Below are 15,468 nucleotides of genomic sequence, written 5' to 3' on the forward strand. Positions count from 1 at the left end.
GTCTCTGGGGGAAACAAAGCAAAAGGGCATGAAAATCCCCCTGGATGCAGCTCCCTCTGTGCAACCCATCCCACTGTGGCCGGGGGGCTTATCAAGGCCCAGACTAGTGGCCTTCGTGCTTTTTTGGTCCTGCCCCAAAGAGAGACATACGTTTTACTTCTCGGCGCACACTCGAGTGTATGAAACAAGTTGTTGCAGCTAGGCTGTCCTAAGCTCTGCAAGATTCTTTCTGAAACATTTGATCCTCTTCTATTCTGATCGAGTCTGTTCCACCGTGCCCTACCTTATCCTGTTCTGTTTCTTCAAAAAATGCAGCTTTTGACCCACTAAATTGGTTTTGCAACCCATTCACAGGCCTTGGCTCACCATTTGAAAAACCCCAGCTGGCCCCCCTAGAATCCCCCCAGTCCCTGCAGTGGTTCTGTAACGAGAGGGAACCGCTCAGTCGCACTTGCACCATCTGAAGCTCCTGCACTTTGCTGCCGACAGCATTTGTCACACTCTTCTCCCTAGCCTTGCACGTTTTCCTGTGAAAACCCTTTTCTTAGCCACATAGACAAATTAAGATTAAGATTTGGTTGTACAAGCCCTGGTCAAGGTTTTTTTTAAAAAAATAAGCCAGTAAAACCCCTTCTTATTACGAACAATTTCAAATATACACAGAAGTGGAGCGAATAGCATGAGAATGCTGTGTGCCTGTCACCCAGAGTCAACATTTTGCCACAGTTACTTTGTCTAATCGTTTTTCTGTCTTCCTTCTTCCCTTCATTACTTTCTCTCTTTGCCGAAGAATTTTAAAGCAAATCACAGACCTCTTGGCATTTCACCCATAAATACTTCAGCACAAATTTCTTCTTACATAAGTATAACACCATTATCATACCTAACAAAATTAACAGTAATCTCTTAATACCCAGTTCATATTAAAATTTTTTGGATTATCTCAGAAATGTCCTTACCATCGGGCTGTTTGAATCAGAACCTTTGCTTTTTTTAAAAATTTATTTTTGTAGAACCATAATTCACATTGTGTTCAACGTGTGCAATGTGGTGATTGGATCCGTGGATATGTTGCTACAGTTATCGCCATAGCGTCAGCTACACTCCTGTCACGTGCCACGATTATCATTTCTTTTTTTGTGGGGGGGAACCATTAAGTTCTAGTCTCTTAGCAACTTTGAAGTTTATTATACAGTGTTGTTGGCCATAACCACCATGCCATGCATTCGATCTCCAGGACACGTTTATCTCCAAGTCGCAAGTTTGTCTTAAACGGGGCCATTGCCTTCGGTTATTTCTTAGGGCCCTTGTCAGCTACGATAGTCCCCCGCTGTCTTTTTTAATACCGGTTGTAGGCTTTTAAAGGAAAGCAAACAAGAACCAAAACCCTTTTTGTTTTTTATTCTAAGGTGTGGCACTGCAGCACCTTCAGAAATAAGGGAGGATGTGGGCCCCTCTGCACCCAGAGGAAACCACTGTAAGTTAGCCTCGGTCTGTTTTGCAGAGACGTTTTTCAAAATAACTACACCTTGTCGTTGCTTTCTGTGTAGGCGAGTGTCTCCCTCAAGCGCCTCAGGATCTTCCTCTCCCACGAGGAGCTGGAACCCGACAGCATCCAGCGATGGCCCATCAAAGACGGTGTGTCCTAGGAGAGTGGGCGGGCGCAGGGTCTTACCTAGTCTTCCCAGGAGGGTGAACTTGCACTTCTGTTATCTTGCTTTCTTGCTGAGAGGCAGCCTCCCTGGGAGAGGTCCACCCCTGAGGGCCGGGTTCCAGGGCCTGGGCTTTGATTCCATACTGGGCAGATGGATGGGCAAATCAAGGATGTTGGAGATTGACCGACCCCTTACCCCCACTAGCTGTGCAGCCTTGAGAAGGTCACTTCAGTGCTCTGAGCCTCACTTTCCCCACCTGGGCAATGGAAATGCAGGTGCCTTTCTTTGGCTGGGTGTTACATGGATTTTTATTGGTAGGTTTGTTTATTTCATAGCTTATTAATTTATCCTTTCCTAGTCAACCCCCCTGAGCAGGGATTTCCAGGCACTTAATAATAAATATTAATAGCACTAATGGTAGTGACCACTTTTGCTGAAATGACAGTCCCGCCATGCACGTCCCGTCCTGAGGACATCACTGTACTCCCCGTCCGTTGCTCACTGCAGCTCAAGGAGAGGGGCCCCCACCTACAGATGAGAAGACTCATCTGGTTAACTTGCGCGGCCAATAAGAAGTAGAGTCAGGATTCACACTGGCAGCCTGTCAGCAGAATCTGTGCTCTCACCCACTGTAGAACATCTCTGCACTGAGATTTATTGAGCACCTACTATGTGACAGTCATTGTTCTAAGGACTGTCTGTTGTGCATAATGTTCTCCTCACAGCCCTGTGAGGTTGATCCCATTATCAGTCCCATTTTACAGACGAGGAAAGTGAGGCACAGAGAAGTTAAGTAACTTGCCTGTGGTTCTCCAGCTAGGAAGTGGCAGCACGGGGATTTGAACCCACACAGTCTGGCTCCCGAGCCCAGTAGATATGGTCAGGAGAATGAATGTGTGTATATGTTGGTAATAATGTGTGAGCGATGCCTGGCACCTAGCAGGCATTCAGATGTCCTCAGTGACGTGAAAACACCCAGCACAGTGCCCGCCAAACAAAGATCACGGTGGTTGTTCCTTCACCAGTATGTGTGAGAGGCGATCGGCCTGGGGGCAGGGTTCCTCAGCCTCAATACCACCGACATTTGGGGCAAGATCACTTTGCTGCGGGGGCGTCCTGTGCATTATAGGATGTTGAGCAGCACCCCTGGCCTCTACCCACTAGATGCCAGTAGCACCCGCCCCAGTTTTGGCAACTAAAAATGTCCCCAGACATCGTGTCCCTCGGGGGTCAAAGTCACCCTGAGTTGAGAACCACTGCTCGCTGGAATCTCCCTCCCGATGTCCCTGGCCCGTGGTCATCCAGTTTCTGCTGTGTGAGGACCGAGTCACTCCCCCCTTCACACACACACACACACACACACACACACACACACACAGATGTGAACACACACACGCACGCACGCACGATGTGGAATGATGCCATCTACCAGGGTCAAATTTCCCTGCATAACACAGGGCTGAAATTTGGGGCAGCCGAGGAGGTTTCAAGCTCTTGACGTTGTTCACAGCTCACTACAGGAGTCACACTGGAAAACCCCTGGGCCTCAGCCCGGGCCTCAGCCCCACTTCCTGCCCTGACAGCAGTCTCCCGGGCGGTTTGACTTTATGTTTACCCACATTCTCTGGGTGCCAGGCGGGGCCCCCTTTGCAGCTCCGGGCCACGTCTTGCAGCCTCTAGCTTGACCGACTCAAGTGGCTTTTCTTAAATTCCTTTAATAGCACCTTCCAGCTTCCTCCTTGTTCTCTGTTTCAGGGGGGTGATGGGGGAGGGGGAGGTTAAATTAGGTTAACCAGTAACTTCCTCTCTCCACAGTTTTTGTTTCTCTGATGGGTGGGGGAATTTATTTCTTCATTGGACAACTTGAAAACACCCCCATCTTCTCTCTAGATGGTTTTAAGTTGGCTCATAATTGAGTCAAAAGTTGTTTTTGTAAGTGAGGGGCGTGGAGTAAAAAGAAAATAAGGGGAGCGAAAGTAGATGAAGGCAGAGGTGCTAGAATCACAGAGGGTCCATATAACGCAGGCTTCGTCTCAAGCACCCTCCCTCCCCTCCTCTGCCACGATTCCCGACTTCCTGTTCCATCCCTGAGTTTGCACAGTTTACAGTGGCCTGTGTTTTAGGAAGACTGGCTTGCTGTGATGTGAGCAGAGTGGCTGGAGGGAGCGGGGGAGGGGGGGGATGCAGGGAGGTGAGTTAGGAGGCTGCCCTGAAATCCAGGAGTTTCAGGGCAAAGGACCCCGCTTTGAACATAAAGGAGGGGCCCCAGAGGTGTAGTGAGGGCCCTGGGCCAGCCCGAGCTGATGGACAGGCATCTGCATGAGGGCACTGCTTGTGCCCCGTGACCTTGGCTGCTTTTCGACTCACCCAGCCAGAGCTGCCGGAACCTCCCAAGACTGAGTGAGGGAGGCCCCCAGGGGTCCCCCGACCTTTCCAGATGGTGCAGCGTCCTATCTTTCAAAGGCAGAGCCCTCTCGCGGTTTCCTGCTGCTCTCTGGGTCTGAGGCCGCCTCCAGAGCTGCTGGTTGAAGTTCTTTAGAAACGGTGACTGATGTAACCAGATAATGCCTAGCGTGAGTGGCTAGCAGCTGGAGTTGAACCCCTTGATGAGGAAAAGCAAACAGTAAGAGCCTGCTGTTCACGCTCAGGCCGTGGCTTCATCTACGCCTGACATATTGTCTCTGGTGCTTTCCAGCTGGGGCCACAAACAGCATCACTGTGAAGAATGCCACGTTCACTTGGGCCAGGAGCGACCCTCCCACGCTGCATGGGTAAGTGGGACGTGGAGAAAGCCACGGGGCTCTGGGCAAGCACAAGTTTGAATTCCAGCTGCACTCCAGCTCTGTTACCGTGAATAGGTCACTGCCCTTCTGAGCCTTAGTTTGGCTCGTCTGTCAGATAGATCCAGTCACACCTGCTTGGCCTTCAGGGAGAAGCAGCTGAGAGTGTGCCTGGCTCAGAGAGTTCCCTCAGACTGTATGTGACAAACCTTGTACAGATAGCGGATAGGTTTAGGCAACAAAGGGAAATTTCTGGTTCACGTAACTGAGAAGGTTCCCTTTCAGGGACATGGACCCAGGGGCTCAGACAATGCCATCATGACTCTCTCTATCTTGTCTTTGTTCCCCTTCCATCTGTGCTGCTTCCTTTTCAGACGTCCTCTCTCCTCGTGATCCAGATGGCCCCCATTGACTCTAAGTGTCCCTCCTACCTCATCAGGAGACCCACTTGCCTCTTATTGGCCCAGGTTGGGTTATATGCCCCTCCCTGAGCCAGTCACTGTGCCAGAAGAGACTGAGTGCACTGATTGGCCAGGCTGGGTCTGAGGTTGTGATGCCACCACTGGTGGCAGGAAGGCTTGGGTCAGCTGAAAAGAATTCTTGTCCACTCACGTTTGCTATCAGGATGGGTTGTTCTCCATCCTCTCCAAGGTCCCCCAGCTGCCTGGCTTACCCTTTCTCACACCATTTCCACATCTGGGACCCTGCCCACCCTGGTCCTTATTTTTCCAAATCACAGGATCCAGGGAATTGACCTGATTCCCTGGGTAACTTGTCAATTGCCTCTGATTTCTTTCTGACCGGAGGCCTTGCCCAGGGGCTCTTTTAAGCCTCCTTAAGGAGTCCCCCAAACACAGGGCCACATGGGACATTTTTAGGGGCCAGGTTTATCCTCCATGCCCCTAAATAATTGCTCCCTTAACTGGGTAGCCAAATTACTGCTGTATTTTATCTGGGGACATGGGGAGGGGCAAGGGTCAAACTCTCCAGAGAAAAGAATCTGTGTTAACACCTCCCTTGATGGGACTGCTTGTTTAGGAAGTTCTTTCTTGTGTCTAACTTAACTTCTGCCTGCTTCAATTTTAGCTTTTGTCTCTAGTCCTGCTTCACAACTAAATAGTCTGTACCTGTGCCCCCATCCCTGCCTCCATCCTTCCAGTCTCAAAGACCTTACCTTCTTGTTCCAGTCACCTTTCCTCACCCCTTGAATCCCCTGCAAATTTCTCCATCCAAACCTTTTTTCTCCTCAGCCTGTAAAATATTCCTGTCTCGCCTGGATGATCACAAGAGCTGCCTCACCGGGCTTCCTGTTCTGTTCTGCCCCCTTAATCCATTCCCCTCCCGGCACAGAACAAAAAAATCAGTGTGACCATGCAACAGGTACACAAGAATTAGACAATGGCAGCAAAATCCATCAGCCTTTCCACCAATATGTTGAAATCATAATAGCAGCGGCTGGAAGGCAGCCAATAGCCGATGTAGGTGAACCCAAGGAGGCCCTGGACGTACCCGCTCTTCCCCGGGTGGGTGGAATTCCAGCTCCGACTTTGCTGTCCACGTTGGAGAGGCCAGTCTTTCTGGCAGTGTTGAGCCTGTTTTATTGTACTTCGATTACTGTTATCTGCCATAGGGCAATTTCTGTAGAGACGTGTTTCTGAAACTCAGATTCACCCCCTGCATGGCTCCCAGCTGGGAAACGTGTCCTCTGAGGCCCTCTTCGGTCTGGCTGCCACCCACCCACCTCTTCAGGATTGGCCTTACTTTCCCTGCCTCATCTTGTGTCATCGATGTGTCCACCCCTGATCACGCCTGTGATTTCACACCCATGGGCCTTTCCTCAGGCTGTCCCCTGGGTCTGGGGCACGCTCACTCTTCCTCCAGTGTTGGTTTTGGGGTGTCCTCTCCCTTGGGCACCTGTATCACGCCCCCAGGCAAAGCTGATCCCCTCTGCTCGGCCCCCTTATAGTGGCTCAGCCCCTCAGGTCTGTCCCGCGGGATCTTTTCTAAGATGCAGGTGCATCCCGGCACCTGTCATGGGCCTCAGGCCCAGAGGCCTCTGAGACAGTTCCCTGAGCTAAGCTCAGCGTAGATGCGGCGGGAGGAGTTTCCAGACCTCAAAGGCTCGTGACAGCCCTGCCTTCTGTCTCTCTCTCCACTCAGGGGTCCATCCAGCTTGGGCGGGCCGAGCACCCCCAGCTGAGCCCCAGGGTGTGTCGTGTCGTTTCAGCATCACTTTCTCCATTCCGGAAGGTTCCCTGGTGGCCGTGGTGGGCCAGGTGGGCTGTGGGAAGTCGTCTCTGCTCTCAGCGCTCTTGGCTGAGATGGACAAGGTGGAGGGACACGTGGCTATCAAGGTAGGAGGCCTGGGTGGGGGTGGGGTAACTAATGGCCAAGGGGGAGGCCAAGGGCAACATTGTGTTCTCTTTTATGACGACCTTGTTAAGTGGGAACAGCTTCATCCTTTCTCCTCTTCTCTGTGCCATCCTAGGAGGCAAGATTGTGGTGTCATTTATTTCCTGCTGTGTCTCAGCACCCAGAATAGTGCCCGGCATGTCGTGGGCACTCGATAAGCATTTCTTGCAGCGTGGTCTGCAGCAAACTCAAACTCATCTTGCAGGACATTTGGGGAATAAAGAGTCCTGGGCTCAAACAAGCTTGGGAAATACTGCGTATTCTGATTCCCTCCCTCCTGGAGACTTATAAGAAACATTAATAAAGTAAAGGCTCTGAGAAGTCCTGCAAGGAGAAAAAACCTATTTAACTTTGGTTAATCCAGCGTGTCCCAGACACATTTGTCTGCATCTTTTGGTTGTTTGGTGTAGCAACTCCGTAAATCCCTAAAATTACTGTCTCCTGGAATCTGCTTTTGGGGATGCTGGTTTGTGCCATTGTTTTCATTTCAGAGCAAAATCCTTTGCTGATTATATGATGCCCTTGAGCCTAGTGTGCCTTAGAGAAAGCGTATATTACAATAGTTGGGTCCAGACTAATGACATTTAGCCCTTGTTTTAAGAAATGATCTGTCATTACTTTCAAATATACATTATAAAGTAAGATTAATGGGCAATGTGAGCTAGGTTAATGGAAGAAAATTCCAAATCACGGTGGGATCCACATTGCGTTCTGTTTCACTAACCCCGGGTTTCCACAACTGCAGCCCTATTGATATGTCAGGCCAGGTAATCTCTGCTGTGGAGGCTGTCATGTGCATTGTAGGATGTTTAGCAGTATCCCTGACCACTACCCACTAGATGCCAGTGGCAGCCCCAAGTTGTGACAGCCAAAAGTGTCTCTAGACATTGTCAGATGTCCCCTGGGGGACAAAATTGCCCCCAGGAGAGAACCACTGTTTTCAAGTAAAAACGCTTTAAATACAAAGATATGATGGCTCTAAAAAGTGAGGGTGCTTGAGTATTTGGTTTGATAAGGTTATAGATTTGTGACTGGTTATTTTGCCTTGGTAAGGGGAGTGTTAGAAATGTGTCTAAAACGTTTATTTTTTTCTAAATATTTTAGTTGGTAGGGCTTGTGCATACTGTGTCTGAATTATCTGTGGGTTGTACAGTGAGGTTTTGTGATAATTTGGCCCCTTTAAGTTAGGAGACTGGAGTCAGCAATTTGGTTATTTATCTCAGAATGAAGGAGAAGAGTTGGGTGACCTGGGTTCCATTCCCAGCCTTGTCCTCCTAGAATCCCTTTTTGAAGAAACTTTGATGGCTCCCCTTTGCCTTTCCAGTGAAGCCCATACCCCTCACTAGGACCACCAGCCCCCCTGCCTTCACCTGCCTCCAAGCTCATTTCTGCCTGTCTTCCCCTCACAGCATGTTCCTGTCACAACCAGGCTTCTTGTTCCTTGAACTTGCCAAGTTCCACTCATCTCCACGCCTTTGCATGTGCTGTTCCTCCGACTGAAATGCTCTTCCCTCTTCTCTTGATCAGACCAAATTATTTTCACCTGTCGGTGCTTGTTTAAAAATTTTTTTCAATTACTAAAATATGTAAAACAAGTGCCCTCCCCCTAGCCTTTATTCTTGTGCCACTTTTGACACTTGATATTATATGGAAACAAAGACTTTAGAAATGGACAATTTTTATACAGACATCCTTGGTTAAATTTCATCAAGGAAATTTCCTCAAGGACTCCTTCCCTGATGTCTCAGACTAAGTCTCCCTTTTTATTTTATTTAAAAATTTTTAAATTTATTTTTGGCTGTGCTGGGTCTTCTTTGCTTCGTGCGGGCTTTCTCTAGTTGCAGCGAGCGGGGGCTACTCTTCATTGCGGTGCACGGGCTTCTCATTGTGGTGGCTTCTCTTGTTGCGGAGCACAGGCCCTAGAGTTCATGGGCTTCAGTAGTTGCAGCGCGTGGGCTCAGTAGTTGTGGCGCACGGGCTTAGTTGCTCTGCGGCATGTGGGATCTTCCCAGACTACTGCTTGAACCCGTGTCCCCTGCATTGGCAGGTGGATTCTTAACCACTGTGCCACCAGGGAAGTCCCTAAGTCTCCCTTTTTAAAAAAAAAAGTATTATTTTTTAATGGATGTATAGTTGATTTACAATGTTGTGTTAGTTTCTGGTGTCCAGCAAAGTGACTCAGCTGTACGTGTATATATACACTCTTTTTCAGATTCTTTTCCATTATAGGTTAAGTCTCCCTTTTTAAAGGACTTTTTAAAAGTCTCATATTTTTCTCTCTTAGCATTTACCACAACAATAATCAAACCATTTTCTTTTATCATTCAGGTACTTCCCATTCTTTGGAGTTAGGAGGTTTTTGTTTATTTTAAAATTTATTTTTAATTTCTGTTTCAATTTTTTAAATTGAAGTATAGTTGATGTACAATATTTTATAAGTTACAGGTGTACAGTATAGTGGAGCTAAGTGTTTTGTTCGCTGCTGTAGGCACTCAGTGAATAGTTACTAAACATGTAAGTGTAATCTCATCAACGAGGATTTCAGCTCTCGAACTCCTAATGTTGGGGCTAGTGATTGACCTAGTATGGGCTCTGGTCCCAGCCCTGGTGACTGTAGTCCTTTGGGACTCGGCTTCCCTCTTGTTAAAACCATAGATATGATGAAAATGTCTTGTGAAGCAGGGCCCTCCTGGTGGGTGGGTAGGCCGGCTGCTGTCTTGTTCACCAAGTCTGTCGGTCTTGCTGCCTTCTCCGCTTTCCTCCTAGGGTTCAGTGGCCTACGTCCCCCAGCAGGCCTGGATTCAGAATGTTTCTCTCCAAGAAAACATCCTTTTTGGACGCCAGCTACAGGAACGGTATTATAAGGCTGTGATAGAAGCCTGTGCCCTCCTCCCAGACCTGGAAATCCTGCCCAGTGGGGACCGGACAGAGATTGGTGAGAAGGTCAGTAGCCTTCAGCATGGCCCCTGTATCAGTCAGCTGTTGCTGTGTAACAACTACAAAATCTGAATGGCTTATGATGTTAAACACTTACTCTCCTATTTATGGGTGAGTCGACTGTGACTGGTGACCCAGGCTGGGCTCAGCTGGGTGGCTCTGCTCCATGTTGCCGGCCAGCTGATCCTGGCTCCAGGCTGTGGGTTGGCTCAGGTCTCCCCACGTGGCTTCTTGCTAGGGCCTAGGTGAGGGAGCAGCAGCTCCACGGCGGGGGGAAGCTCTTCTAATGGCGGCAGCAGAAGCCCAAGAGAACAACAAAAAAAAAGTGATGTCCCTTAACGCACACTGTCCTTTCTACCCACAAAGCAAATCACTTGGTTGAGCCCAAAGACAAGGGACCAGGAAGTGCACTCTACCTTTGCAGTCATGTGACTTTGTCACATGACCAAGGGCACTATACAGAGAAGAGGGGTGTCAATGATTCAAATGTCCACAGTTCCTTTCAAAACTGTGATAACGGTAAAAATAATACAATAGCTAACACTTACTGAGTAATTACTATGAGCCAGGCACTGTGCTAAACATTTTATACGTATTTTGTCCTTACAGCAAGCCACGAGATGGGATTTACTGTTAACCCTATGTAATGGTTGAGGAAAAGGAGGCCAGAAGACTTGCCTGAGCCCCTTCCCACCTCAGGGCCTTTGCATGTGCTTTCCCCTCTGCCTGGCTGGCTTGCTCGAGTGCCCCCTAGTGGTTACGTGGTGTGCGCTCGGGGAGTGTGAATGTTCTACAGCTGCACCGAAGAGCTTTCCCATCTTTGCTTTTAGTTACAAGCCAGTGGCTCCACCAGCTTTCCTAGTTGGTGAATGATTTCTTTTATTTGAGAGAAATCTGCAGCTCCTTGGAAAGAAAAAACAAATTACTAGGGTTTTCTGGATTTTTAAGTAGAAAAGGAGCCTGAGTTATTGCTAGTATAAGCAGAAAATAACTCAGTGAGAACTGAGTTTAAGGATACAAATGCATTTCCTGGAATCCAAGGGCTGGAATGTGGTGGGGCTCACAGGCAACCTGGGACAGGCAACCTGGTTTCTCCTCTGTCTTTTGTCTCTGCTTTTCTGCACAGCTTTGTCCCTTTTTTTCACAAGTGTCTGTTTCTGCCACTTGGAGACTCCTCACTTTCGCTGTTTAGGTCCCAGTACCAAATTCTGGAGGGAGAGGACATGATTGGCTTAGTTTGGGTCTGGTGTCTGCCCTGGGCCAACAAGCTGTGGCCAGAGGGACCCTCAAAATGAACCTGGCTACCAGGACCCCACCTCAGAGCATGGAGAGGGTGGGCATCTCTTGGGAGAGGGGCTGGGCAGTTAGCCCATGTCCACTTTGATTCCAGCCAGATATGGAAGTCATGCTGGGTTATCTGTTGCAGGAGGGCTGTGTGGGCCATGCCCCCTGGTTCAAATTAGAAAATGGTGCCCTTCCTGCCGGCGAGTGGGACACAGGCTGGATTGCAGCACCCCCAGGGCACAGCCTGCCTTGACTGTGTGGCTTCACCAGTGAGTGATCCAGAGTGAGAACCAGACTCCAAGATCAGGAGCCCTCCCTGTAGCCAGCACTGTCTGGTGCCACCGGCCTCCCTTTCCCAACTGTGCCGAGTACCCTGCTCAGCAGTGCCCGGAGGCTCAGGTTTTCTCTTTGCCTGTTTTACATTTGAGGCCGCACCCCCTGCCGGCACTTGAACCCACATCGGTGCAGCTGTGATCTCACGCCGTTGCCACCTGCTCCATCCGTGGGTGGCGGGTGCAGCCCTGAAGGGCCTATGGCCGCCGTCTCCTGCATCCCGAGCAGGTGGCCCCCTCTGTCTGTCTCTGCTTCCCAGGAGGCCCACCCTTCTAACGTGTCTCTCCCCAGGGCGTGAACCTGTCTGGCGGCCAGAAGCAACGCGTGAGCCTGGCCCGGGCCGTGTATTGCGACTCCGACATCTACCTCTTTGACGATCCCCTCTCGGCAGTGGACGCCCACGTGGGGAAGCACATATTTGAAAACGTGGTTGGCCCCAAGGGGATGCTGAAGAACAAGGTACCTGCTGCACGTGTGGCTCGGGGTCTGGGTCTGGCCGTCGCTCTTTGGTCAAGTCGCAGTGTGTCCCCTTTGGGATACCTGAACTTAACTGGACTCGAGAACATGTGTCTAATCCTTCCCTTGGCAGCCTTCCCGGGACAGCCTTCTTGCTCTTGTCTTTATAGGCGGACGTCCTCGGCACTGACTGGAAGTCATTGCCTCCACTTGGCCAAAAGAAGCCTCTCTTCCTGATTAAATAACGGGGGGTGGCTTCGCAGAGGGAAATCCCACCCCAAGATCCCCTGTCAGCAGGGAGGCCGCTTTCCCTTCCCTGCTGAGATGGCCATGGGCTGAGGGACAGAGGTTTGAGCAGGAAAACTGCCACCACACCTTAACGTGACAGGAAACGGTTCCTTTCCTCTTTTATTACTTTTTAATTTATTTGTTTAGGGGAATTATAGGAGAGGGAGATTAACTGGCTCTTCTTCCCCCTCCCCCATTAAAAAAGTAAGACATGCCCGTGGGAAAAATGTAGCAAATTCAGAAAACCACGGAGGAGAAAAACAAAAGCAGTTATGCATAATCCCCCCACTTGGAGATTTTTGTATTTCTTTCCAGTCTTTTTGCTGTGTATATAAGCTTTTTAATAGGATTATCACATCATGCCTAGATACAGTAAACCTCATGCCACTTAATGTGTTGTAAGCATTCCCATGCACACCACAAAAATTCTGTATAATTTTTAAATAGTAAAAAAAATTTTTTTGCTGTTGTCAAAGTAACATATGTCCATAGTAACAAAACCAGAGAGTACGAGAGCATATGTAAAGTTAAAAAAATGATTCTCCCTCATCCTGCAGCCCTAGCTCCTCTGTGGAAAGCAGGGGCCAGCAAATCTGGCCTGCTGCCTGTTTCTTGGGCAGCCCACTAGCTAAGAATGGTCTTTACGTTTTTTAACTGCTTGGAGAAAACCTGAAGAAAAATATTTTGTGACAGGAAAATTGCATTAAACTTACATATCAGCTTCCATAAATAAAGCGTTATTGGATCACAGCCAGCGCATCTGTTTATGTCTTGTGTATGGCTGCCTTCAGACCTGGCAGCGACCAGAGGGCCCATAAAGCTGGAAATATTTACCATTTGACCATTTAAGAAAAAGTTTGCCAACTTGTGTAAACAGTTTGATGAACATCCTCCCAAACTTTGAGATAGTTAGATAAAATGTATACACATGTACAAAACTCTGTACTCTTTTCGGGGAGGGAGAAACTTGAAAAAAATTCAGCTACTGCCTGCACATTTTTTGCAGCAGTGTCATTCTTTTATTCATCTACACATGCATGGTTCCCTCCTTCCCTCTCCTCCAGATCTTTGTTTAAAAATAACCTCCCCCATAACCCTTGTTAAAATTCACCACCCCTAACTACCTCGATATCCCTTCCCCTTTGCTAATGTGTGCTCACCATCCAGCACAGTGTTTTACTTACGTTGGTCATTTCTCCCCCGACCCTGGAATCTGGGGCAGAAATCTTTGTTTCCCTCCCTGCTGCCCTCCCCGACCCCAGCTCCCGGCCAATGCATGTTGAATGAAAGCACGTGCGGATTGGAATGCTTCTGCACGCTTGCATCCCAGGCGCGTGTCCAACCTCAGAGTTGAGATCTGTGTCCAGGTGGGCGGAGGGGGGCAGGGAATTTCCCTCTCGCGTGCATGAGCTGATGTGGCCGTGGCTCTGCCCGCAGACGCGGATCCTGGTCACGCACGGCATCAGCTATCTGCCCCAGGTGGATGTCATCATCGTCATGAGTGGTGGCAAGATCTCCGAGATGGGCTCCTACCAGGAGCTGCTGGCCCGGGACGGGGCCTTTGCCGAGTTCCTGCGCACATACGCCAGCGCCGAGCAAGAGCAGGGGGAGCCCGACGACGGTAGGGCCGCGCGGGGCCCCGGCGCGGGTGGTGCCTTGTCCAGCCCCAGTTGTCCCCTGGAGGTTCCCACCAGCCACCCTAGCAGCTCATCAGGGCATCAGATGGGGGGTTGGGCCAGGCACCCTGAGGAACCATCTGGAAGGACTTTCTGGGCTGAATTGAGAGGGGGCCCCAGTGCTTATAGCCGGGTCAGCAGAGCTGGACGCAAGTCCGCACACTTTTCTGCGATGAGGCTCTGTGCCTATTGAGTTTCAGTGTCTCAGTGGCAAAAATGGAGGTAGTGATAGTTACAGTCCTCCTGGCTCCCAAGAGGCTGTGAGAAGCCAATGGCATATGTGCCATAATCCAGAACAGATAGATGTGAGGGTCATGAGGCCATACGTGGTGGCAGAGCCTGCAGGCTGGAAGTTGGCAGGACCTGGCTTCAAACCCCAGCTGCTGCCCTTTCCAGCTGTGTGATGTCAGGCCGTTGTTGATAAAGCAGTGTAACAACAGAACCAACCTTCTGGCACTTGGTGTGGAATGCATGTGCTAGATTACTGGAGCCTTTGGCACGGTACCAATGACAGCTGCTGTTATTACTCCCCTGGGAAGCGTGCCCCTCTGATGTCCCCATGCACTTGGCATCTACCAGGTCCAGGTAGACCTGCCCGCTTCCCAGCCACCACACCCGCTCTGTCCTCCCAGGTCAGGACTCTGAGAGCAGGGATAGTCCCAGAGGTACGCTTTGAATTCTGGGCTGGGAGCTCATCCTGTCTTTATTTGAAGCAAATAGGGTGAGGCTTATGAGAATCCTGTTCTCTCTCTTATTCGTCGGTTTAAAATTCAGGAAATTGGTTGGTAGCCTTTCCAGGCTCCCCTGTGTTTATGTCAGATTGGCGTCTGGAATGGATCCTGTGCCGGTCCTCCTCGGAGCCTCGACCTGAGTTAATACGGAGAGGGAAGAGGTCACCTGATGCCTCTTCTGCTTTGGGTTCAGCTGTTGCTAAAAAGAGTGGAACTAAAGAGAGGTCACCTGTCCTACTCCGATCTCCCTCTTTCAGGTGCTAATTACAGACTCCCTGAGTGTCTGGGGTGTGTTTGTTACATACTTAGTCCCCAAACAGGTCTCAGCTTGGCTGTCCCCCAGGGTGGGGCTGCAGGACTGCCTCGTTGCACAACTCCTGTGGGCAGAGTTGTCATCGAGGTGTCTGTGATGTAAAGACACACAACAGTGAATGGTTGTTGACTACTTACTGGGGCTTCTGTCCTCAACAGGGGTTATCCTGTTGACTCCTCCTACCAGCTTTTCATGAAAGAGGTAGGATGTGGTTCCCAGTTCACTGGTGAGGAAACTGAGGCTTAAAGAAGCTTGTCCCTTCTATGCCTGGGGCAGGCGGGTCCCTGTCCCTGTGAATGGGGCCGATCACTAAGAAAGCTATTTACTATTCATTGATTTAGTCATTCAGTAGGTGTTTACCGAGCACCTAATACGTGTTAAGTGCTTGTATTATTTTCCTAGCGCTACTGTAACAGAGTACCATCAGCTGAGTAGCTTAAACAACAGAAATGCCTTTTCTTACAGATCTGGAGGCTGGAAGTCTGAGATCAAGGTGTCAGCAGGGTTGGTCCCTTCTGAGGGCTGTGAGGGTTCCATACCTGTACCCCAGCTTCTGGTGGTTTGCTGGCAATCTCTGGCATTCCTTGCAGAAACATCACCTCA

At 49.7% G+C, this 15,468-nt stretch overlaps 1 protein-coding gene across 1 annotated transcript in view; it reads left to right on the forward strand.

Annotated features, from left to right (window-relative positions):
- Positions 1-15,468, forward strand: part of ABCC1 (ATP binding cassette subfamily C member 1 (ABCC1 blood group)) — a 130,183-nt gene that overhangs the window by 84,485 nt on the left and 30,230 nt on the right. Inside the window, exons 14-19 of the mRNA XM_060031811.1 lie at positions 1,551-1,638; positions 4,351-4,426; positions 6,663-6,789; positions 9,614-9,790; positions 11,693-11,860; positions 13,583-13,766. Coding sequence (XP_059887794.1) covers positions 1,551-1,638; positions 4,351-4,426; positions 6,663-6,789; positions 9,614-9,790; positions 11,693-11,860; positions 13,583-13,766 — 820 coding nt within the window. The remainder of the gene's footprint in view (positions 1-1,550; positions 1,639-4,350; positions 4,427-6,662; positions 6,790-9,613; positions 9,791-11,692; positions 11,861-13,582; positions 13,767-15,468) is intronic.

The sequence above is a fragment of the Delphinus delphis genome, chromosome 15, assembly GCF_949987515.2.
Source record: "Delphinus delphis chromosome 15, mDelDel1.2, whole genome shotgun sequence".
Lineage (NCBI taxonomy): Eukaryota > Metazoa > Chordata > Mammalia > Artiodactyla > Delphinidae > Delphinus > Delphinus delphis.